Here is a 26,449-nt window from a genome sequence, read left to right as displayed (position 1 = left end):
TACTGTACAGTGTCTTGGCAACCAGGACCTCTTGGCTATTAGGGCATAGTATTATTTTTTCCTGTAGAATTTGGACCTCACACATGAGCAGTTTCATTGCTGCTTTTTCATTTAAATAAAGAAACAGAGAAAGGGAGAGACACCACAGCACCTGAACATCCTCTGTTGCCATAGTACCCTCCTATGTGGTGCCGGGCCTGAACTTGGACCAATGCAAGTGTCCTACCAGGTGAGCTATCTCACTGGCCCTATGGCAGAAGTGTTAGCTCATATATATATATATATGTAAAGTTTTATTTTATTTATTATGACGAGAGAGAATTTCACACAAGACAGAAACAAGCCAGAACACTACTCTGATGCATGTGGTGCTTAGGTTTGAACTGGGAACCTCAGGTATTCAAGTCTGATACTCTATCAGCTGAAATTGGTCCCCAGCTACAGAGAACAGAGGTTTTTAAAGTGCAGTCTGCAAAGTTGGGAGACTTACCTAGTACAGTGGCGAGGACCTGGGTTGAAATCCTTGGAGTTACAAGGAAGTTCCATGCACAGGGGAAGCTTCACATGCAGTGGAGTAGTGCTGTGATGTCTGACCTTTCTCATCTGTCTCTCCTACTCTATTTCCCTCTCTGTTTTTCTCTGTGTGGAAAAAAAAAAAAGGAAAAGATGTTTGGTCCCAAACCAGTTTTATCAGTATCATATGGAAAATTGTTTGAAATGCAGATTATCAGGGCCCCATGCCAAATCTCCTGAATCATTTTCTCTGGGAGTGAGGACTGGGGGTTCTCCTTTGAGGGAACTTTCAGGCAAGTATGAGACTTAAAAAAAATTGTTAATAAAGTTTGAGGGCCACAGTTGAAGTTCAGGGGTCTTAGCCAGCAGCTGTTACAGCTCTCATGAGACCAGTTCAAGGAGTTCTGTTCATGGGTGTGGAGGGAAAAGCATGAGCCAGGGAGACCTGAGTTTACATACTACTAGTCCTATGGGCAGACTGATTTCTCATGGCCACAATTTCCTTATCTAAAATAGTTTTAGCAACAGTGCCTCAATGTCATTGTGTGGAGAAAACAGAACTGTATGTAATGATAGGCATAGTAGTAATAATAATGGGCCTGTTAGGGAGTCAGGCGGTAGCGCAGTGGATTAAGCGCAGGTAGCACAAAGCTCAAGGATTGGCATAAGGATCCCGGTTTGAGCCTCCGGCTCTGCACCTGCAGGGGAGTTGCTTCACAGGCAGTGAAGCAGGACTGCAGGTGTCTATCTTTCTCTCCTCCTCTCTGTCTTCCCCTCCTCTTTCCATTTCTGTCTGTCCTATCCAACAACAACATCAATAACAACAACAATAAAAAAATAAACAACAACAACAAAAAAAACAATAATGGGTCTGCTTTAAGGCATGTCCTCTTTCCCATGGGTCTGTGTCCTCGGTACACAAACTGTTAGTTGTTCCAAATGGCAGGAAACACATCCTATTTTGAAATAGACATTTCCTTGTTTGTTCTTAATTCTGGATAGCTATTCTCTTTTGAGGTCTGCTGAAATCACTGTAATAATAAAGAGACAAGAGGTTCACAGGATTTACTAACTTGCCTCGGACTACTGAGCCAATGGAGCAGTGGCAGTTCTACACAGGTTTTCTCTGACTTTCAAGCTGCTGAGTCAGTCTGCAGAGACCCTAAGCATCTTTGCACATTCATGTTGAGTATTCCAGCAATACAAGGTCCTAATTGTGCTTTACCAACGCTGTTTCTCAGGGTTGTGTTTGCAGTGGTCAACCTCAAGGGATGAGGTGATACCTCCCTTTAGAAAAATAGCTGGTAAGGGCCGGGTGGTAACACAGCAGGTTAAGAGCACATAGCACAAAGGGCAAGGACAAGCATAAGGATTCCGGTTCCAGTCCCTGGCTCCCCACCTGAACAAGGGTTGCTTCACAAGCCATGAAGCAGGTCTGCAGGTGTCTATCTTTCTCTCCCCCTCTCTGTCTTCCCCTCCTCTCGACTTCTCTCTGTCCTATCCAACAACAACAGCAATAACAAGGACAACAAAAGTGGAGCAGTGGATTTGTAGCTCAGGCACTAAGCCTCAGCGATAACCCTGGAGGCAAAAAAAAAAAAAAGAAAAGAAAAGAGAAAATAAAAAATAGCTGGCTTGGCTCTGCCACTGCAAACAATGAATGCTCCAAGCTCAGTGGTAGTGCATCTCACTTCACGTGTGTGCAGCTGCCATGGCCATTTTCTGGGAACCAATCACTGAAATTCAGCTACTGCTTTTGCTATGAGTAGAAAGGCTTTTGTCTCTGACCCAGAATCTTGTGTCTGTTGTCAGTATCTATGATCAGCAACAGACGAGCTTATTAGCATACAAGTAGTGTACAATCTCAGACCCTGCTTGAATCTCAGTGCACTTAAGCTTTAATCACCTCCAAGCTGCAAGGTGATTAACATTGTTATGTGGTAGTGCATTCTCCATCTCAGCTCTCCTTCTTGAAATGGCCACCAGGCTAAGGATTCTGGAGGGATTTCCCTTCACATTATTTATTACTAGGGACCTACAAATACAGCTCAAGGGTGGAGTGTAGATAGCATAATGGTTATGCAAACAGACTCTCATGCCTGAGGCTCTGAAGTCTCAATCCCCACCACTACCACCACCATAAGCCAGAGCTGAACAGTGCTCTGTTACAAAAATTAAAAAATAAAAAAAAAAAGATTCTTTTTAAGGGGGCCGGGCGGTAGTGCAAGTTGCACGCAAAGCACAAGGACTGGTGTAAGGATAGTGGTTTGAGCCCCTGGCTCCCCACCTGCAGAGAGGTCTGCAGGTATCTATCTTTCTCCTCCCCCTCCCCCATCTTCCCTGCTCTCTCAATTTCTCTCTGTCCTATCCAACAACAGCTATAACAACAAGGGCAACAAAAATGGGAAAAATGGCCTCTAGGAGCAGTGGATTCATCATGCAGGCACTGAGCCCCAGCAGTAACCTTGGAGGCTGTAGTGAACATGTAACCCTAATGTAGTGAATATATAAATGTAATGAACATGAACTTGTAAACCAAGTGTAACTTTAATAACCATAGTGCCCCTGCATAGAGTGATAAGACAGAGACATATGTATGCATTAGATAAGATGTCAACCTGAACCAATGGAGATGTAACTCTGAAACCAGAGGCAAGCTAAGTATAAATAGAAGCTCAGAAATCAGCTGAAGCAAGCAATTCCACCATTACTGAACGGGATGCTGCCTGTGTGACTAAAATCCTAAAGCACAGGCGGATGGTTGAATAACAGCTTCCCAGCTGCCAGAGCCTCTGCTAATCCGGTTGTGCCAGCAGAACAAAGGACCCTCTCCCGGCAACACAGCGGGTGGTGACCACGGCATGAGCCTTACCAGCGAGCAACTACTAAGTAAGGAGAAAGTAATGGGTTGACTGTGTGATTGTGTGAACTGTGTGATCTTTCTATGGCATGTAAAAATAAGTTAAAAAAAAAAATATATATATATATATATATATTGTTTAAACCCAACACCCTCTCTGAGTGATTCCTTTGCTCTATTCCTTGCTCGTAACAGAGGCAAAATAAATGAAATAAAATAAAATAAAATAAAATAAAATAAAATACAACCCAAATGCTGGTAAATCCTCAGTCATTTCCTACATGACTGTAAGCTTGGCTGAGCTCTATTTGGAAGGCCACACAGGTCTACCAGTCAAACATGGATCCTGGCAAATGAATTTCCTCAGCTGCACATGAATCACCAGCCTTACCTTGATGTGCTTTGACAATTGGTCCCCAAGGGAACTGTGTAACCTCCTCCCAGGTACACAGTGAGTTTGCCCCAATGGGATACTCTCGGCGGCGCTGGTTCTGACTCCGGTACTATCAAGCTTGGGAAAAGCCATTACTGTAATTGAGGTTGGAAGCGTTCCAGCCTTCCCCATGGTCTGACATATCTTCAAAATCCAGGGAATATGGTGCATGACACCTGTTGAAAGAGGCCTGTAGCTGCTAGACAAGAGGGCAGGATCTTTCCTGGGCTCTCACTTAAGGAATCTGAGCACTGCCAACCAACTTGGAGTTACCATCAGTGATAAAGCCTAAAGATAAAAACCAGATGGGTTCCATCAAAATCATCTTTCTCACTGGGAAGCTGGAGAAGAAAGACTTGAAAGAATATCAGTGTCTAACTGTGACTGTTCTCACATCTTCAGAAAATAGTAAGAACCCACAGGATCATGAGTAGGCAAGTGCACTCCAAAAGAAGAAAAAACAGATTCCAGAAAGTTGCTCAGGAGAGTGGACTGGAAGATCTGTGTCTTTCTTCAAACCCAAGAAAAATAAAATGTTTCCCAAAAAGAACTTAATAGTAGTGATCTTGAAAGGACATTTAAAAGTATAAGTCTTCTCAAGAGGAAGAAAATCTCCCTTAGAAAGGAACCAATTAGTGAGCAAGAAAAGAAGGGAAAAAATATTGCCTAAGGAGGAGGGGCTCAGCAGTGGACTTAGAGAGGCTGCTGGCAAAGACCATCAGCTCTAAGAAAAAGTTTCAAACATATATAAACTCTAATCTCAGGAAGATTAGAATGGGTAAGTCCCTAGTGGGGCATACCATATGGGAATATTTTACCTGATCCTCTTGTGCTTAAAAACAAAAATAAAAACCATTAGGAAGAGAGAGAGAGAGAACTTTTGAGGATAAGATGGTTCATCAGTAGAACTCAAGGCTCTGGATTCTATTTTGAGTACCACATAAAATGGCATAGTGGTACTTAAGTCGCACTATCAAATAAATACGGGCCAAGTGGTAGTGTACCTGGATAAGCACACACATTACCATGCTCAAGTACCCCTGTTCAAGCCTCTGCATCCCACCTGCAGGGGTGAAGCTTCACAAGCAGTGAAGCGAGTATTGCAAGTATCTCTATCTCTTTCCCTCTCTATCTCCCTCCTCCCCTTTCTTTTCAGCTTCTCTCTTTCCTATCAAATGATCCTTAGCAATAACCCTGGTGGCAATAAATAAATAAATAAATAAATAAATAAATAAGGAGAGACAGCTCATTCAATAGAGTGCACACTTTGTCAAGTGTAACCTGGGTTTGAACACCCAGCACCTCATAGGAGCACTACCCATGGCATCAAGCAAAGCTTCATGAATAGTGCCTGGTGGGGTCTTTTCTTCCAATCTTTTGGTCCTGTGGATATTGGTTCTCCCTGATTCTAATGCTGATAGTGACGCATGCCTGTTCCAGAAGGGAGCATGCACAAGGGACTGACACATATCTCAAAGCAGAGACCTGGGTGACAACTGTATAGGTTGCAAATGAGGGTTGTGTTAGCCCATGTGAAGAACCCCCAGAAGCTCAGCACATCTGAGAAGCCTTGGGTGAAGCTGTCCTCAAGGTGTTTGTTGAAGTGGTAGGCGCTGGGGTCCCTCTGCCCATAGGCCACCAACAATAGCATCCACTGGCAGCCCAGGTGCACTGGGAAGAGAAGCATACCTTCAGGTCAGATGAAGTGGCCCACTCCCAACAAACCCAGGATGGGAATGGTGCTGGAGATCAGATTAGTTAAGGCCAACTACTTAGCCCTCTGGTGACAGTGGGGCCAACCCTTCTAGACAAAGCAGAAAGTAGTAAAGTCCACGACCAAGAGCCTCCCTCCATTCAGGTTCCAATTCTAACCCACCATGTGCTCTTCCAATAAGCTTTAACCCCTTCATGCCTCACTCCCTTCATCTGTGTAATGGGGATGATAATAAATCAATTGTGATGGTATGCTCAATAAATTAGTATTTTACAAAGAACTAAAGATAGTGCCTGCACAAAGTTCATGTACAAGTATTTCTTTTCTTTTTCACTAAAGAGTAAACTATTGGGCTAGTGAGAGATCTTACTAGGTAGGGCACCTGCCTCATCATTCATACAGTCTAGTCTCGGGCTGGGTGGTGGCGCACCTGGTTAAGCGCACACATTACAGTGCGCAAGGACCCTGGTTTGAGCCCCCAGCCCCCACCTGCAGAGGGAAAGCTTTGCAAGTGGTAAAGAAGGGCTGCAGGTGCCTATCTGTCTCTCTCCCTCTCTATAGCCCCCGTCTTTCTTGATTTCTGGCTTTCTCTATCCAATAAATAAAGATAATAAAAATTAACAACAGGGAGTCCGGCAGTAGTAGCTCAGCAGGTTAAGCGCAGGTGGCGCAAAGCACGAGGACCGGTGTAAGGATCCTGGTTCAAGCCCCTGGCCTCCCACCTGCAGGGGAGTCACTTCACAGGCAGTGAAGCAGGTCTGCAGGTGTCTGTCTTTCTCTCCCCCTCTCTGTCTTCCCCTCCTCTCTCCATGTCTCTGTCCTATCCAACGATGACATCAATAACTCCAACAATAATAAAGACGACAACAACAACAACAACAACAACAAAAAAACATGGGCGAAAAAAGGGAATAAATAAATTAATTAATTAACAACAACAACAAAAAAGAAATAACTCATACAATCTAGTCTCAAGCCCTAGATTTACATGGGAGTGCCATAGCACTGAGTGAAGCTACAGTTTTTGGTCTCTCAGAAAGAAAGGAAAGGAAGGGAAACAAAAGAAACCTTGGATTTGGGGGCTGGGTAGTGGCACACTTGGTTAAGCACACATAGTACAAAGCATAAGGACTTGTGCAAGATCCAGGTTCAAACTCCCACTGCCCACCTGCAGGGAGAACACTTCACAAGTAGTGAAGCAGGTCTACAGGTGTCTATCTTTCTCTCTTCCTCTATCTCCCTTCTTCTCTCCTTTCTCTCTGTCTTATCCAATAAAATGAAAAAAAAAATGTCTGTCAGGAGCAGTGGATTCATAGTGCTGGCTGGCACTGAGCTCTAGTGATAACCCTGGAGGCTAAAAAAAAAAAAAAGAAAGAAAGAAAGGCCATGGCTCTGGAGTGAGATAGAGAGACACACACACACACCAACCAACCCTTTGCCTATGTGGTATATGTGTGTGTGTGGGGGGGGAGAATTTTATACCTGGGGCCTTATGCTTGCAAGTTCTTTGCCATTCCACTGTGCAACCTTGTAGGCTTCTGTATAGGTATTTATTAAGTAGAAATTTAAAATTATTTATTTATTAATGAGACTACTAGAGCATTCCTCTGATGATGCAGCACCAGGAACCAAGCTCATGACCTTATGCTTACCAATCCAGTGCTTTTGCTTGCTACCTCCCAGGCTGCATTAAATGGAATACCATGTTGTGTTGATGAACATAGGATGATGAACATCACATACAGGTTCTCTGCCCTTGTGGAACTCATTTGTCTTATGGGAGACAGAAGAGTCAGCTCATCAGGTACAAGGATTTAGTGTATAAGCCCAAATGTTAGAATTCCATGTAGGATGAAGAGTATTACTGAGCCTTACTAGGCTTATTGTCTGGACCTGGGACCTAGGAATTTGTCTTCTGTACACCTCCTCCAGATGCGTGGAGCCTCCAAGCTCTTCCTTCTGTATACTACTCCTCCTACATAGGTTCTCTTGCTCTCTGCTTTGGTTCATGTGAGGACATGCTGGAAGTTCTTGGTCAGCACCCTCAGTAGGAGCTTTCCACTAGCTGGTGGGTAACAATTTGCTTCTTAACAATTTGCTTCTTTTTTAAAAATTAATTAACTAATTAATTTTTGCCTCTAGGGTTACTGCTGGGGCTTGGTGCCTCCACTACAAATCCACTGCTCCCGGAGGTTATTTTTTCCCTTGTGTCACCCTTATTTATTATTGTTGTTATTATTATTGTTGTTGAATAGGACAGAGAGAAATTAAGGAAGGAGGGGAAGACAGAGAAGCAGAAAGATAAGACACCTGCAGACCGGCTTCACTGCTTGTGAAGCAAAACCCCTACAGGTTGGGAGCTGGGGGCTCGAACCAGGATCCTAATTCTGGTCCTTGGTGCTTCATGCCATGTGTGCTTAACCTACTGCGCTACCACCTGGCCCCTGGGATCATGTTTCTTGGGTGTCCAGCAAGTCTGAGCTTCCATTGCCTATGTGAAGCCCACTCATGAGTGAACTTTTTCTTACCTTCTTTGCCCCTGTGCTTCCCCTCCCCATGATTGAGAGGCACCTCCCAAACCAACAGCTTTACTCAAATCTGCCTGTGGTGGAACCCAGACTAAGATGCTAACTCAATCTGAAAGTTCCTGGGACTTTGGAGCCTCAGGTATGAGAGTCTGTTTGCATAACCATTATGCCATCTACCCTCTGCCCAGTAGGTGGTCTTTAAAAAGCCTGTCTGACAACCCCACCAATGTGCCTTGGAGCTTCCCCAGAGCCCTTCCCCACTAGGGAAAGAGAGAGATAGGCTGTGAGTATGGATCCACCTGTCAACACCCACGTTCAGTGGGGAAGCAATTACAGAAGCCAGACCTTCCACCTTCTGCAACCCACACTGACCTTGGGTCCATACTCCCAGAGGGATAGAGAATGGGAAAGCTATCAGTGAGGGGGTTGGTATACGGAGGTCTGGTGGTGGGAATTATGCGAAGCTGTACCCCTCTTTATCCTATGGTTTTGTCAATGTTTCCTTTTTATAAATAATTTTTTTTTTTTTTTTTAAAAAGCCTGTCTGAAGCTGAGAGTGTAAGAACAAGAGGGTTTAGACAGAAGAAAAGGTGGAGAGGAGGGCTGAGCAGCTGGGTAGATAAGCCTCACATACCAGCTAGGTAAAGGTCTGGGGTTGGAAAGGCCACAATTTCCAAGGAGCTACAGTCTGCTGTGACTAAGCTAAGGGTTCAAGGGACTCAGTGAGATGACCTGGGGTCCATGCAACCACAGTAAACTTGGACATTACCTTAAAGACCATGAGGAGCTACTGAAGGATTTTGAGTTTAGAGGGAAAGCTGATACAAGTTGCTATCTAGGAACAGATCCACTGAGACAGTAACTGTAGCATGGTCTGTTTAGGTTTGTTTGGAACAGCAACTAGGAAGACAGTTTGTAGGTAATCCTCATACCTACCCAGAATTTCTCTGATTAGAGCAAATGCTTTCTTTTCTTTGAGGTGGGTGGTTTTCATCTTTTCAATGTTGGCCTCAAGGGGTGGCTGATAGGTGTCCTTTCTGCTGTCTCTTCTGGCTTTGAACAGGGCTGAGGGGTCTGTGAAAACAAGAACACAAGGTCAATCCCCAAATGGGCAGTGAAATCAGACTATACATTGGCAACCAGAGGTTTCCTTAGTGCAGGCTGTTCATCCCAGGTGACCTATTGTACCCAGTCATTGCTGTGTCCTTGGACTGGTGTTGGGACTGAACTCAAGTGCCATCTTTTTTTTTTTATCTATAAAATGGAAATGTTGACAAGACTATAGGATAAGAGGGGTACATTTCACACCATGCCCACCCCCAGAGCTCCATATCCAATTCCCTCCCTTGATAGCTTCCCTATTCTTTATCCCTCTGGGAATATGGACCCAGTGTCATTATGGTGTGCAGAAGGTGGAAGGTCTGGTTTCTGTAATTGTTTCTCTACTGAACATGGGCGTTGGCAGGTTGATCCATACTTCCAGCCTATCCCTCTTTCCCTAGTGGAGCAGGGATCTGGAGAGGCAGGGCTCCAAAAATAAATGGTGGGGTCATCTGCCTAGGGAAGTCAGGTTGGCATCATGGTATCATCTGGAACCTGGTGGCTAAAAAAACATTAAGATATAAAGCAGAACAAATTGCTGATTAATCATGAACCTAAAGGCAAGAATATTACAGATGACGATTTGGGCGTCTCTGTTTTGGAAAAAGCTTGTAGGTCTATTTTGGGTATATTCCAAGGGGTCCATGACTTTACTAGTTTTTGCCTGTGCCTGACATCTAATATGCAGGTGGACCAACTGCCATCTTTTGAGGGTTATAGAACTGTAGTTTTTTGAATCTAAATGGTGGCAATGGTTTTACAATTCTATCAATTTAGTAAAATTGATGGGTTGTACACTTCATTTGAAATTTCTGTTTGTTTTTTTTTTCTCCATAGTTATTGCTGGGGCTGCATGCCTGCACCACAAATCCACTGCCATTTTGTTTTTCCACTTTGTTTCCCTTTTTGCCATTGTTATTGCTGTTATTGCTGTTGTTGTTGTTGGATAGGACAGAGAGAAATTGAGAGAGGAGAAGAAGACAGAGAAGGGGAGAGAAAAACACCTGCAGACCTGATTCACCTCTTGTGAATTGACCCCCCCCTGCAGGTGGGGAGCCAGGGGTTAGAACTGGGATCCTTATGCTGGCCCTTTCACTTCACACCATATGTGCTTAACCTGCTGAGCTACCACCAAGCCCCAATGGTTTGTACACTTTAGTGAGTAGATTTTATGTAAATCTTGTTCCTAGGTGTCAGGAAATTGTGAGGATGTGGTTGAGCTCCAGAAGGCTCACAAAGCACTCTGCATTCCTGATACTATGGCATATCTACATAATCATTGTTTTGCCCGAAAGATCCCCACCCATTCCATTTCTTTGATCTATCTTCTTTCTACCCTCAAGACCTTCCCAGTCTGCAGGGTAGTATTAATCCTATCAGTTAAAACCCTTGCAACCGTTGCTAAGGGAGTTTCTACCTTCCCAGCCCCCTTTTGCCTTTCTCCGCCCCTTTCCTAGCCATTTCCATTTCCAACTTGCCACTTCCAGGTCTGCCCTTTAAAAGCCTTGGTTCTCTAATTAATAAAGAATTGCGTTGCCTCGCCACCACATGCTTGGTTCCTGAGTCATCTCCTTCACATTGCTGAGTGAGTAGCAGCCCAGGCTGGCTCCAATCGAGTTCTCTCCAACCCAGAGAGTATGCACCTGGGAAGAGGCACCCCCACGCTAGCCTGGCACCTAAGCCCTTGTACTGCCTGGCACGTAGCAAATACTCCTAGAATAATTGCCAAAGAAATGACTGAGTAAATATTTTACTGGTCTGGAAACTGTTGTCTCTTTGGAGAAAAATTACTCTTGTCTTTGGAAGATTTTAATGGACATTTTGGATGTCCAGAACCAACATTCTGCCTTAGAGTGGAAGAATGCAGGCTTGTGAGGAGACCAGAATGCATAAATATGATGATGTGTAGTTTTTGTGTGTTCTTGTTTTATATCCCCCCAAAATCCAGATTTCTGCATAGGCTATTTTTTGCATAGACTATTTCTATTGTTTGTTTATTTTTGTAATTCAAATGTTGTTAGTAGCCTTAGTAGTTCTAGTTGGGAACTGAGAAATCAGGTTGGTGAGGAAGAGAGGAGGGTGTGGCTGGTCAAGACTGCCCCCCACCACAGTGGTTGGCATAACTGTATTCCAATAAAACTTTATTTACAAATCTTACAAATCAAGTTATTATTAAGCCACTAATAGATATTTTAAAAAACAATTTTTTTTTACAAAACATTTAAAAAACCGTTTTTTTTTTTTTTTTTTTTTTACAAAAATAAGCAGTTGGCTAGCTCTGTGCCCTTGACAATAACCTATAGAATCTTGTCCTAGAAAGCTTTCAAGGGAGGGGACAGGATATGGAGTTCTGGTGGTGGGAATTGTGTGGAGTTGTACCCCTCTTATCCTATGGTTTTGTCAGTGTTTCCTTTTTTGTTTTGTTTTTTGCTTTTGAAATTTTTTTATTATTTGTTTCCCCTTTTGTTGCCCTTATTGTAGTTATAATTGTTGTTGTTGATGTCATCGTTGTTGGATAGGACAGAGGAAAATGGAGAGAGGAGGATGGGAAGCAAGAGAGAGGGGAGAGAAAGATAGACACCTGCAGACCTGCTTCACCGCCTGTGAAGCAACTCCCCTGCAGGTGGGGAGCCGGAGGCTCGAACCAGCATCCTTATGCACCATGTGCACTTAACCTGCTGCACTACCGCCTGACCCCCAAGTGTTTCCTTTTTATAAATAAAATACAAAATAAAAAAAAGAATGTTGTCTTAGAACTCTTGTAACACTTGGGTATAAGAGAAAATTTGGGGAGGGAAGGAATAAGGCTGCTTAGGAAATAGCAAAGCCATTTGTTTCTACTCAGGGGTGAAAGGGGACTGGTGGAGCTCCATAGGACTTTCTCAGCCTCATTAGGTTCCAGGATCTGTAGTTACCCATGCACAGACATTTTAGAAAGGGGGCCACAGGTTCTTCTTCCACTTTTAAGACCAGTGCAAAGAAAGCAGCATATCCCAGCACCTGGAAAATACCCACCATAAACCTTAAGCCCCCATTGGAAACTCTGTCAACTCCTGGCCTGAGAAAGGACAGAATTGGGGCTAATTTTGTATCCCAGATAGAAGAGCCATGGGCACATCTCTGGAGAAATCAGCCCACTATTCCACAGAGAAAAGTATGTAATATGAAGGATGAAAGCCCAGGGCTGGCAATCAAATGTGTACCGGATCACCAACTAGGAATGAGCATGTTGTTAAGTGCCCCCCGTTGTCATACCTCAAGAATCCTCTCTGTCGTCCTCCAACCTTCCAGCCCTTCTCTTACCTCTCAGCAAGGCTTCTTACCTGTTTTTTACCTCTAGCTGCTGGATTCCACTTTTCTCTCTTTCCTTACCTTCTTCTTCTCCTCCTCCTCCTCCTCCTTCTTCTTCTTCTTCTTTTTAAAGACTTTATTTATTTATTTATTCATGAGAAAGACAGGAGGAGAGAAAGAACCAGCCATCACTCTGGTGCATATGCTGCCAGGAATCGAACTCAGGACCTCATGCTTGAGAGTCCAGTGCTTTATCCACTGCGCCACCTCCTGGACCACATTTCCTTACCTTCTTTCCCATAAATGCCTCATAATGATGTTTCAGTCAGCTATGGACTGCAGATATATATGACTCTGTATAGTACACTATACCATTTAAATTGGTTCATACTCTTATATTGATACAAGAAAATCACCTGATGACACATCTCTCAAAATGTGTCCCTATTATTAAGTGAAGCATTTCTAGATTAAGTAATTAATTCCTTTATGCTATTTATAAGTACAGTGTACAGACATTGTTGGTATGCATGAGACCCCTTCTGTTTAAATCCCCCCTGCTTAACACTATTCTATTTACATAACCACTTCATTCTATTTACATAACCACTGTTAACAAGTTCCACCCTCCCTCCAGGGCATTTGTAGTTCAGTGATAGGATTCTCGCCTAATCTGCCCCCTCTTTGTCACACTCTGATTTTCACCAGTCACTTTTCTCTCCACCCTCTCTATGTCACATCCTGTTTCCACCTTACTTGGCAAGTATATATAAAGACAGCATTGTGAGTTTTACTGTACTTTGAGTTTAACTTAGCTCGTCTTAGATTGTGTTGCGTCCTGCATGAATAAAGAGATACTGCCTACAGCTCAACCATGAGTCCCTGGTCGTCTGTTACCCGCCCGTGAAGCCAGCCCGGTGAAAACAACATAACCTGTCGAAAACAACAAGACATAATAGGGTTCTGTGGTTTGGCTGGAGAACAAAACATTCTCTTCTTCTCTTTAGCATTCCTTTTCTTTTTGCTAAGGTTTTTGCTATAGTTTTGCACCTTCAAGATTGTGCTGCTCCTAGCGGAATTTGCTTTCTTTTTTTTTTTTTTTCTTGTTTTAGATAGAGGATGAGAGACAGAGAAAAAGAAGATAACACAGTAACACAGCACTCTTCCACCACTTTTGAAGCTTACCTCTTGCATTTTGCCTCTATGTGGTGGCCAGGGGCTCAAACCGAGGACCTTGTGCACAGAAAACTGTGAAATCTACTGGATGACTTATCTCCCAGCTTCCCCTCCCCAGTAGCCTATATTCTTTTTTTTTTAATTTTTAAAAATTTTTTTTGATTTAGTTTCCCTTTTGTTGCCCTTGTTTTTTTTTTTTTTTTATTGTTGTTACAGTTATTATTATTATTATTGATGCCATTGTTGTTGGATAGGACAGAGAGAAATGGAGAGAGGAGGGGAAGACAGAGAGGGAGAGAGAAAGATAGACACCTGCATACTGGCTTCACCGCCTGTGAAGCGACTCCCCTGTAAGTGAGGAGCCAGGGCTTGACCCGGGATCCTTCCACTAGTCCTTGCGCTTGGCGCCATGTGCGCTTAACCCACTGCGCTACCGCCCAACTCCCTAGTAGCCTATATTCTTAATACTCTCAGAAAATAAGGGAAAGATATCAGGAATTAGTTAAATCTAATAAAGGTTCTTTAGGGCAGAATGGAGGCCAAAAGTTAGAATATGGGTAGGGAGTTTAGATTCACTGTAAATGCCCCCTTCTTTTTGCAGCTTCCTTACTTCCTACATAATAGTCCTCCCAGATCACCATAAGCCAGAGCTGAGCAGTGCTCTGGTAAAAAAAAGAAAAAAAAAGATTTATTTATTTATTTATGAGAGAAAGGAGGAGGGGAGGGAGATAAAGAAAGATAAAGAGACAGAGACAGAGAAAGAGAAAGAGGAAGAACCAGAACATCATTCTGGCATTACTATGCCAGTGATTAAACTTTAGACCTCATGCTTGAGAGTCCAACACTTTGTCCACTGCGTCATTTCCTGAGCTGCTTTGCTGGAATATTTAAAGATAAATTCCAGGCATAGTATAAAATAACCCCTTGTTGCTTCAAAGTACATCTCAAAAATGTTCATTTTTTTAAATTACAGCATTGTGATCATACCCAAAATTTACTTATTTGGCCTGGGATGAGAGAGTAGCAGGTAAAATCTCTGAGTTACAAGCATGAGGCCATGAGTTCAATCCTCAGCATCACATATGCTAGAGTAATAGTCTGGTTCTCCTTTTTCTTCCCCTCTCATTAGTAAATGAATGAATTTTGGGAGTCCGGCAGTAGTGCAGCAAGTTAAGTGCAGGTGGCAAAAAGTGCAAGGACCCACGTAAGGATCTCCATTCGAGCCCCCAGCTTCCCACCCGCAGGGGAGTCACTTCACAAGTGGTGAAGCAGGTCTACAGGTGTCTATCTTTCTCTCTCCCTCTCTGTCTTCCCCTCCTTTCTCCATTTCTCTCTGTCCTATCCAACAACGATGACAATAAGAATAACTACAACAATAAAACAACAAGGGGAACAAAAGGGAATAAATAAATATTAAAAAATAAAAAAATAAATGAATGAATTTTTAAAAAGAAGAAGAAGAGAGGAAGAAAGAAGAAAGAGAAATAGTCAGTCTAGCATACCCAGCTAGATATAGGCTGGCTGTCTTACTGTGATATAGGTAGACAGAAAGGAAGAACTAAACAAAGACTTTATATTCAAAAAAAGGTTATTAATTACTTAATGTTACCAGTATTCAATTACCACTAGTTATCATAAATTTATTTAAAATTTGATTCAGGAGATAGGCATTATCATTCCTGGGGTTTTTTTGTTGTTTTTTTTTTTTTTTTTTACCAGAGCTTAGCTCTGGTTTACGGAGGTATGGGGAATTGAACCTGGGATTTGGGAGCCTCAGTATTATTCCTGTTTTTACAAATGAGGGAACTCTGACTCAAAGGCAGAGGGACTTGTCTAAGGATGCACAGCTAGGAAATAGGCCACATGAAAATAATTATATACTGTAAAGTGACCTGTAAAAAACTCTAACTGGTTTATGGCAGATTATTTGAAAACCAACTCTCAGAATTGGTGCAGATGAAGAGATTCTGCTTGGAGAGATCTGAGTGAACATCTTTTTGAAGTTTCCCCTGATTTCTTCTCCCCACAGGACCTCTTCTGGGGTCAGTAGTACTAGGCTAATCCCTAGCACTGCAAAAACGGTATCATCTGTTTTCCATCTACACCATGCCTCAGCCTCGCGTGAGCTTAATGTGCAGGGTGTGGTGACCTTGATGATACGAGAATCCGGCATGAAGCCCAGCCAGTCTTGTTGTTAAAATTCCGAGGGCTCTGGCTGGCCGGGCTAGCTTCATGGGCGGGTAACAGAGACGAGGAGACAACGGCTGGGCAGGGAAGCTGTATTTCTTTATTCAGGAACAACGATTCATAAACTAAGACAAACTAATCACCAAACAGAACTCTGCTGTCTCTTTGCGGCGGCGCAAGCACTCTCTCCAACTCCGGAATTCTCCAACTCTCCAACTCTGGAACTCTGGAACTCTGGAACTCTGGCGGGGTTCCTAGGGGCGGGGCCAAGAGGGCCCGCGAAACTAACTGGACTGATCCAATTCTCTTGGCGGGGGAGAACTAGAACAACCCAATGTAAAGCATACAACAATTCCCCCTTTTCTTTTTAACTAAATGACTACAGTATCAAGGGTGTGGGGTGAACAGAAACCTCTATCATACAGGCATTTTTAAAAAAGAAACTGGCACAAACATGGAGAAACATGTAAGCAAGTAACAAGAACCAGTGAGCTGCCAAGGGAAGGCCTGAGGGGGCCTTTTTTTTGCCTCTGTGGGCTAAACTTTATCAGCTTAAAAAAAACATTTCTTGCCTCTGGGGGGCGTACTTGCCTCGACAGGCATTTGCATGGGGGCAGGGAACGGCCTAGAGTCCCAAAGGCAGCTGGCTGCAACTTACTTACTATGAAACAAAACTTGTTATTAGCATATTTCTAATAGAGAAGGAATTTGAGACTTTTACATATCAACAACGTCTTTTAACCTTTTGTTACACCCATTCAAGATGGAGTCGTGCACAGGAAAGGAAACCTCAGGCATGGGAATAATTAGCATAGCCATTGTGCGATCTACCATTTCTAATAAAGAAGGTAATGAAGAGTTTTACATATCAACAAGTCTATTTAACCTTTTGTTTGGACCAACTTAGTTAAAATATTTTGATTGTTAACTAATTTTTACGTCAGACTTTAAATGTAAATTAATTTTATCTTTATGAGAATTACGTTGAAAACCTTTTTCATTTAACTTTGACTAGTAAGAATTTAGCCTAAAAGTTACTGTTTACCAAACTTTAAACATACACATAAACATGGTCATTAATACACAAGGAGAGAAACCTTTGTTATGAAGACATGTCATTTTAAACACGAATTTAAATCTGTACTGTCTTAGTTGTTGGGGGGTGCGTTGTCCAGTGGTGGTCTCTTGGGCAGCTTCACTTCTAGGAATTGCAGGTTGCGATCTCTGTACAAATCTCTGCGTACTCCAGCTTGTTTGCCTTCAGACCGGACCAGCGGCTGGAGATCTCGTGTGCCCAGTTTCGGCAAGGAGCCTGGGGGTCCGGGAGGTCTAGGATCGTTCCAGAATTCATAGCAAGAGGGCGGGCAGGCCAGCATTGTAGAAGGCGTGGGCCTAGGTGCCCAGGGGTGGCGGCCATGATAGGCCACTGCGGCCCTGCCCCATGGCCCTGCCATGTCTGCTGCCCTGCTCGCAGTGGCCGAGCAGCATGGAGGGATCACGTGTCCAGTGCCCTGCACCACGTGGTGGAGAGCCAGCTCCTGTGGGCTGGCCTGCGTGCTGGCATTGGGCTTCTGCGTGGTGGCATCGGGCTCCTGCGTGTTGGCATCGGGCTCCAGCGTGTTGGCATCAGGCTCCTGCGTGTTGGTGTCGGGCTCCTGTGTGGTGGCATCGGGTTCCTGCATGCTGGCGTCAGCCTCCTGTGTGGTGGCGTCGGCCTCCTGTGGGCTGCGGGGCTGTGGGGCTACGGGCGCGGTGCGCGGGGTTGTCTGGGCGCAGCCAGCTGGCTGGCTGTTTAACCAGGTGGAAACAGCAGCTCCGCGCCTTGCCTCCCACCCGCTGGCTATTCCTGCTGGCTGTTCTGAGTTCGCCAGAGCGAGTGGAAACCACAGAGTGGTCCAGAGATAAATGTTCCAGAAACAGCAAAACAGTCTCGTGAAGAAAGAGCAGAGGCCTTTGGAGATCTCTTCACAAGCAGAAGAGAAGGCCATAGTGCATAGGTAGCCAAATTGTCTTTACTTATCTGAGAGATGTGCAGGTCAGGTCCACGTGGGCGCCATTTGTTGTTAAAATTTCGAGGGCTCTGGCTGGCCGGGCTAGCTTCACAGGCAGGTAACAGAGACAAGGAGACAACAGCTGGGCAGGGAAGCTGTATTTCTTTATTCAGGAACAACGATTCATAAACTAAGACAAACTAATCACCAAACAGAACTCTGCTGTCTCTTTGCGGCGGCACAAGCATTCTCTCCAACTCCGGAACTCTCCAACTCTAGAACTCTGGAACTCTGGAACTCTGGCCGGGCTCCTAGGGGCGGGGCCAAGAGGGCCCGCGAAACTAACTGGACTGATCCAATTCTCTTGGCGGGGGAGAACTAGAACAACCCAATGTAAAACATACAACACAGTCTATCTTGGTGTTACTCTCAATCGCACTATGTCATTTCACGAACATCTCATAAAAACTGCAGCAAAGGTGGGCGCAAGGAATAACATCATTGCAAGACTGGCCAGCTCCTCATGGGGCACGAGCGCTTCCACACTACAATCATCATCTCTGGCATTATGCTATTCCACTGCAGAATACTGTGCCCCAGTATGGTTCCGTAGCCCCCATGTCCACTTGGTCGATTCCAAATTATATTCCTCCATGAGGATAATTTCTGGAACCATCCGTTCCACCCCGGTTCCATGGCTGCCAGTTCTTAGCAACATCGCCCCGCCAGATATTTGTCGGGATGTGGCATCATCTAAGTTCATTTCCCAAGTCTACGCTCGACCGGACCTGCCAATATACGTGGATATCTTCGCCCACCCTGTCCAACGCTTGACGTCTCATCATCCAATCTGGTCCCCTACGCCTACACTGAACTTCTCTGTTCCAGACTCTTGGAAACAGAGTTGGCAGTCAGCTGAGGTAAAGAACAAACACCTCATCACAGACCCCTGCAAGCGTCAACCCGGCTTTGACCTAGCACGTTAGGATTGGGCCCTCCTCAATCGCTATCGAACAGGCCATGGCCGGTGCGCCGCTATGTTCCACCGCTGGGGAGCCAGAGACGACCTGAACTGCCCCTACGGCTACAGGCAGACTATGACCCACATAGTCAACGACTGCTACCTCTCCAGATTCAAAGGAGGTCTCGAAACTTTACATCAGGCTCAACCTGACGCTGTTGACTGGCTACGGAAGAAGGGCAAATGCTAGAAGAAGAAGTGGATTACCTGGAATGTGCCAGAGGCAAGGTGTGTGGCTGTACCCCAAGGCAGCCTTTCAGGGTCTGCAGCTGCCTGAGGGCGCGGGCATGACTCTGACTCTTTGGGAATTCCTGGGACCCTACCAGCTGCAGCTCCTGTTCCAGACACTCCAGCTGAAGTTAGAGACATTCCCTGTAGGCACTGCCTTTTCCAAGGTCACCACAGCCCTCCAAGGGTGTGGTAAATTGAATGTTTTCTGGAGGTCAAGAAAGAAAAGCGGGGCCGGGTGGTGGCACACCTGGTTGAGAGCACATGTTACATTGCGCAAGGACCCAGTTTTGAGCCCCCAGTCCCCACCTGCAAGGGGGAAGCTTCACAAGTGGTGAAGCAAGGCTGCAGGTGTTTCTCTGTCTCTCACCCTTTCTATCTTCCCTTCCCTCTCGATTTCTGTGTCTATTCAATAAATAAATAAATAAATAAATAAATAAATAAAATTTAAAAAGAAAGAAAAGCATCATTGGGTGCTGGCAAGTGACTGGTTGGCAAACCCAATCAAGTGTCTGTCTTTGTGATGGGTTCATGAAACTAGATCTAGGAAAAGGCAAAATGGAGATCCCAGCTCATGATCCATCCTTAGTCACCACCGGTGAGGAGTAGATAAGAAATAGACTAATGTGATCCAGGGGATGGTACTGTGGATAAGATATGTAGTCTCAAGCATGAGGTCCTGAGTTTGATCCCTGGCATGGTATGTGCCTGAGTAATGCTTTGGTTCTCTTTTGCATAAATGAATTTTCTTTTCTTTTCTTAGGTAGAGACAGAGTGGCAGAGAATGAGTGAAAGAAATCACAATATCTAAGCTTCCTGTATGGCCACGGGGGCTAGGAATCAAACTTACATCATTGAGAACTGTGGAAATATACCCCTGTTATCTTATAATATTGTTAATCATTATTAAATCACTAATAATAATAAAAAAACTTGAGTCATGCAAATAAATGTCTAAGCAGCACACTACCCACATAAGCTATTTTGCCAGCCCCTATAAATAAGTGAATATTTAAAAAAAATAGCCTGAAAGTGTCAGTAAGGTGTGACTGGCTCAAAGTAGAGGGGTATGTTGGTAGAGTTCTCACCTTCACTTCATCCTGCTCTCTCACTCTGACCTGGGCTTCCCTCACTGAAACCTCAGCTAAACATTTCAATACCACCCCCTTTCTGTTGCAAGTATCCTGGCAATATTACTGGAAGATACACTTCACTCCCAACCATTACATCATGTCCTGAATACCCGCTTTATGTCAGACTGGATTCTGAGCATGTTGCATGTCCTATGATCTCAGTGATTTCTTGGAACAGACAAAAGAGGTAGGTGAATCAGTATTTCCATTTTGTAGGTAATGAAATGAAGCCTCAGGAAGTTAAGTAGCTTGTCCAAGGTTGCACGGTTGCTATTGCAGCAGGGAGAGTCCAGGGTCTGACCAATTTGAGAGTCCAAATTTTCAAGCTGCTTGATGTGAATGCCAAAGGTCACAAACTCAAGGCTAAGCATCCAGTAAAGGACTAAATAGAGCTGCTACAGAGCTACCTTCATGAGCACCCAAGCCCAGCTCTCTGGAAAATATTCAACGGTTTTTGAGATTTTGATTGGAATACAGGGTCAGTATGGGCCTTATGTGCTACTACAGGGAGTTGTGACTGTGTCTTGAAGGTAGTATGCATAAAGTCAGCAAAGCCAGAGGTGGCTCATCACCTGGAGCACATTGTTTGTTTAAAGAAAAAAATTATGAAAGTAACTAACTTTAAAATGCAGATCCTGGGAGATGGTGGAATGGCCTGGGAGATGGTGGAATGGCTAGAGGGCTGAACTTATAAGCATGAGCTCCTGAGTTTGGATGAATTTCAGGTTTTTTAATTTGATAAGACAGAGAGAAATTGAGAGGGAAGCGGGAGATAAAGAGAGTGAGAGGATGCCAGGACATTCAGTTGAGGGCACACATTACCATGCACAAGGACTCTTGTTCTAGCCCTCACTCCCCACCTGCAGGGGGGACACTTCACGAGCAGTGAAGCAGGTTTGCGGGTGTCTGTCTTTCTCTCTCAATCTCTAGCTCCCATTCCCTCTCAATTTCTCTCTCTCATACACACACACACACACACGCACACACACACACACCAACACCCAGGAGCAGTGAATTCATAGTACAGGCACCGAACTCCAGAGATACTGTCAACTAAGTGTGCCACCATTTGGCCACCATTTGTTTTTTTGTTTGTTTTCCCTAATAAAAATGAGTATATAAGAGGGGGCAGGCTGCTGGTGGTGGTTTAACATTGTGATGTCTAGAGCAGTAGCAGCCATATTGATTGTATGAGACATAAGCCTAAGACAAAAACTTTGAGGCTGGCAGAGCAGAATCACAGATTGATCTTGAATCCTTGCACATAACCACCAAAAATAATCCTGGAACTACTTAACTCCAAATTTCTTAGTGTGTGAGTGAAGTGGTCCGGGAGGTGGCAAAATGGATAAAGCACTGGATTCTCAAGCATGAGGTCCTGAGTTCAATCCCCGGCAGTACAAGTACCAGAGTGATATCTGGTTCTTTCTTTCTCTCCCCTCCTATCTTTCTCATTAATAAATAAATAAAATCTTTAAAAAAAAAAGACTTGAACATAAAGCCACTTTTTCTGGTATTTGTAGCCCAAAAGCTCATAATACAATTGTTAAAATTTTGAAATTTTGTAGCAATGGTTGGGCATTATTTGGTATGTATCACTGGATTTTTAGAGTAACTAGAGTTACTATAATCTGTAGAACAATCATGTATTTTGAAGGGATCACTAGGTTCTGAAAAAGTGCAATGTCCTTTGTTCCTGGTCACAGTTTTTATACCCCTCTTCAGAAACTCCTTGCCTGTGACAGTGATCCTTCCAATTTCCGAACTCAAGTTTGAGATGGCATTCCTCACCAGCACAGTGACCAGAAAGATACCTGCAATACAAAAAGTGGAGATTATGGGCATAGTAGTCACTTATGAACTTGTTTCAAGACAATTTCTCCTATCCTGTTTTTCCCTAGTCCACTGATAGCTGGATTTGAATGTTTCATCCTCTGCTATTTGCCTGGCAGGGTGCAAAGCTCTGGGACACAGAAATGAATGAAACATACTCTGTATCCTCCAGGACCAAAGGGTAGAACGCAATTCAGCCTCAGGAGAGAAAGAAATGCTCATGGGATGTGACAGGGGGCTACAGCCTGAGTTTAAGTGATAGATAACACTTGTTACTCAGATTAGAGAGGGGATTCCAGCAGCAGGAAAGGCATGGCAGCATCCAAAAGGTTGAGAAGATGCTTCTTTCATCTCTGGAGCCACTCAAATCTGCTTTGCATGTGGCCTGGAAGGTAGTGTAGTAGATAAAGCCTTTGGCTCTCCAGCATGAGGTTCTGAATTTGGTATTGTATGTGTCAGAGTGACACTCTGATTCTTTCCTCCCCCATCTCATAAATAAATCAATGTTTAGAAACAATTTTAAAAATTTTCATTTATCCTGGAAAGGGGACTACTTATCCTAGAAAAGTGAGTCAAATAAATCATGGAATGGGCATGGGAGATAGCGTGATTATATCTCCAAGGTCCCAGGTTCAGTCCCCTGCACCATCATAAGCCAGAGCTGAGTAGTGCTCTTGTGAGAAAGAAAAAAAAAGTTATAGGGCACGAGGAAATTGTATCTAATATCCCTAACTGGCTGTCTCTTTCTCTCTCTCTCTTTTTTAATATTTATTTATATATTCCCTTTTGTTGCCCTTGTTTTATTGTTGTAGTTACTATTGTTATTGTTGGATAAGACAGAGAGAAACTGAGAGAGATGGAGACGACAGAGGGGGAGAGAAAGACACCTGCAGACCTGCTTCACCACTTGTGAAGCAATTCCCCTGCAGGTGGGGAGCCAGGGACTCAAACTGGAATCCTTAAGCCAGTCTTTGTGCTTTGCGCCACCTGTTCTTAATCCGCTGTGCTACTACCCGACTCCCAACTGGCTATCTCTTAAGGATATAAAATTAATTTATGGGTGTCAGGAGGTGGCGCAGTGGGTTAAGCGCATGTGGCGCAAAGCGCAAGGACCGGCGTAAGGATCCTGGTTCGAGCCCCCGGCTCCCCACCTGCAGGGGAGTCGCTTCACAGGCGGTGAAGCAGGTCTGCAGGTGTCTGTCTTTCTCTCCCCCTCTCTGTCTTCCCCTCCTCTCTCCATTTCTCTCTGTCCTATACAACAACGAACAACATCAACAATGGCAACAATAATAACCACAACAAGGCTACAACAACAAGGGCAACAAAAGGGGGAAAAATGGGCTCCAGGAGCGGTGGATTTATGGTGCAGGCACTGAGCCCAGCAATAACCCTGGAGGAAAAAGAAATTAATTTATGCTTTACTTATAGCTTATATAATAGAAACAATATAATAGCTTATATTGCCTTTGCTTTCCACTGTTATTTTAGCTCATTTCTAGATTCTTTTGTTCAAACTGAGCCCTTGGTACTTGGTAAAGTCGCAGTATTTTTATTCTCAAATATATCTCCCCTTCTGTCAAACTCCTGAGTGACAGTGTGACAATCCCGTACCTGCAGGGTAAGCCCTTTTATATCCACTATTGAGATCCAGGGTCAAGGTCCCGGGTGGACTGAAGATACTGTAACTTTCATCCTTTTCCCACCTGCTTGCTTCATCACACTGCTGTCAAGGATGCTGCACTCTCCAGATGAAGTGCAAATGTCTGTCTTGGCTTTTTTCCCCCTGCATGGTGCCAAGCAGTCTGCCTCAAGTCTCTGCCAGTCTGTCCTCCATCCAGTCTCTGTTCCCACAGCATCACAATACCTCTTTTGTGTGTTCTCTCCATCTCCATCTCCCTCCCCCTCCCCCTCTGCTACTCCTTCCCTACACACACACACACACACACACACACACACACACACACACACACACACAAACACTACCCTTCAGTTTCTAATTGCCTGTACCCCCAAAGCTTAGGCTGCAGTTTTCTGAACCACACTGTCTTCTGGAAATGGTGGAAGAAATATGATAGCTCTGCTCTCTTCCAGTAAGCTCCACGAGAGTGCTTTTCTCAGCAGAGAAAGTTGGCAGTGTCTGGAGACAATTTTTTGTTAGTTTGTTTTTGTTATCATGACTTGAAGAACTGGTGCTACCTAATCTAATGGTTAGAAGCCACGGATGCTAATAACTGTCTACAATGCAGAGTAGCACCACAACAAAGCATGCTGTGGTTCCAGATGTCCTAAGTGCCAAAGCTTAAAGTCCTGTGACTGTAAGAGCCATAAAAGCAGAATGTATCTTTTTCTTATTTTGTGACCCAAGCTGGATACTGTGAACAATATTTGTGTCCAGGACACACTAAAGAATTGGCAGGACCCTGGTACTGATCAGAAAGGGAAACAGGGAGGTCTGGAAGGGGAGCCACCAACCTCAAGTACCTTCAAGAGGAACAGCCACAAGGTAAGTCCCAATTGGCTCCTCAAGGTTTCCTTCCTCTTGGGAGAAGGTTGCATTAAGTCCTGCAACTTCAAAGTTCAGCTCCTCTGGGATGCTATGAGTCACTGAGACATTGATCAGTAGGTCTTGTCCAAGCTCCACCTGGTCAGAAACCCAGGTGGCCTGAAGCCCAGACAGAGGCTCCATTAGGTGGAATGTGATGTTTCTAGAGGTGGTGATGGCGGCAGTGTTGCTGGTGGCACAGATCTCCAGGTGATGGATCCCTGGGCCTAATTCTTCCTGGGATGCTCTGTTCAGGGTGTAATTGTAGGGGATTGGCCTCCTCTGCATGGTGGAGGATTTAGTCAGCATCTTGTTACCCAGCAACACAGCTTAAGTCACTTCTGTTTCTTTTTTTCTCTTTCTTTTTTGTAATTTTTATTTATTCATCCCCTTTTGTTGTCCTTGTTGTTTTATTGTTGTTGTTATTGATATTGTTGTTGTTGGATAGGACAGAGAAATGGAGAGAGGAGGGGAAAACAGAGAGGGGGAGAGAAAGACAGACACCTGCAGACCTGCTTCACCACTTGTGAAGCGACTCCCCTGCAGGTGGGGAGCCGGAGGCTCGAACTGGGATTCTTATGCCAGTCCTTGTGCTTTGTGCCACCTGCGCTTAACCCGCTGCACTACCGCCAATTCTTCATCACTTCTGTTTCTAAATGGGGGTAGGAAACATTTAGGAATGTCAGTAACAGCCATACAATTAATTATACTGAAGTCAGGTTCCTATTAAAGATGAAGATATAGATACTGATAGAAAGATTTGTCTAAGTAATCCCCTTACTAACAGTAATTATTTCTTGAGTATTGGGTTCATACATGATTTTTCTTTTCAACTCCCCTCAACTCATCTGCATTTTCTAATGTATTTATACTATGTATGTGTTACTTATAAACTTAAAAGTTGGTAATATAAAAATTTAAACTTTGTTGACAAGGAAGACTGAATTTTATGCGTGAGAATAAACTTCTAGTGTTTTAAGCAGGAGCAAAGTGAGACCATTTCTACAGCTGTCTGCTTGGAACCCTGCCCAGCAGAATTCAGCCTGTTCACATTAAGATGGGGCTTTTGTATAATTCAGGGCTAGTTGTACTATGTATTGAATGCTACACATTCTGGATGACTCTTAAGATTTGATTTGTTTGTGTGATAGTTTTTTTTGGCTGTGCAGAAGCTTTTCAATTTGATGTAGTCTCATTGGTTTGTTTCTGCTTTAGTCTTCCTTGCAATTAGCTTTATATCATCAAAGATGTCTTTGAGGTTTAGGTGGGAAAGTGTTCTACCAATGTTTTCCTCTAACTATTTGATAGTTTCTGGTCTAACACCCATGTCCTTGATCCATTTGGAGTTGATTTTTGTTTCTGGTAAGATAAGGTGGTTCAGTTTATTCTTCTGCATGTTTCAACCCAGTTTTCCCAGCACCATTTATTGAAGAGAGCCTCCTTCTTCCATTTAATACTTTGGGCCCTCTTATCAGAGATTAGATGTCCATAGGTGTAGGGGTTTAATTCTGGGCTTTCAATTCTATTCCACTGGTCTGTGTGCCTATTTTCATTCTAGTACCAGGCTATTTTGATGATGATGCCCTTATAGTTTGAGATCTGGGAGTGTGATGCCTCCATTTCTGTTTCTTTTCCTCAAGATGGTTTTGGCAATTCTAGGTGTTTTCTGGTTCCAGATAAATGATTGTAGTTTTTGTTCTATTCTCTAAAAGAAGCTTGGTGGAACTTTGATGGGTATTGCATTGTTTGTATATGGCTCTGGGGAGAATATTCATTTTGATGATACTTATTCTTCCAATCTATGAGCATGGGATATCTTTCCATTTCTTACTATCGTTTTCTATTTCCTTGAATAGTGACTCATAGTTTTAAGTACACAAGTCTTTCACTTCTTTGGC

General features: G+C 43.9%; 1 protein-coding gene across 1 annotated transcript; it reads right to left on the bottom strand.

Moving 5' to 3' along the window:
• Nucleotides 1-3,952: 3,952 nt before the first annotated feature.
• On the bottom strand, nt 3,953-24,860 carry LOC103107825 (polycystin-1-like protein 2). The gene is made up of 7 exons (XM_007516640.1): nt 24,491-24,860; nt 21,892-21,990; nt 19,023-19,168; nt 12,085-12,149; nt 8,985-9,145; nt 5,292-5,477; nt 3,953-4,005 (listed from the first exon to the last, which is right to left on the bottom strand). Exons 1-7 carry the CDS (start codon nt 24,858-24,860, stop codon nt 3,953-3,955), a joined length of 1,080 nt encoding a protein of 359 aa, XP_007516702.1.
• Between the last annotated feature and the right edge of the window lie 1,589 nt (nt 24,861-26,449).

Source organism: Erinaceus europaeus, chromosome 2, assembly GCF_950295315.1.
Source record: "Erinaceus europaeus chromosome 2, mEriEur2.1, whole genome shotgun sequence".
Lineage (NCBI taxonomy): Eukaryota > Metazoa > Chordata > Mammalia > Eulipotyphla > Erinaceidae > Erinaceus > Erinaceus europaeus.
This window is presented reverse-complemented; position numbering and strand designations above follow the sequence as displayed.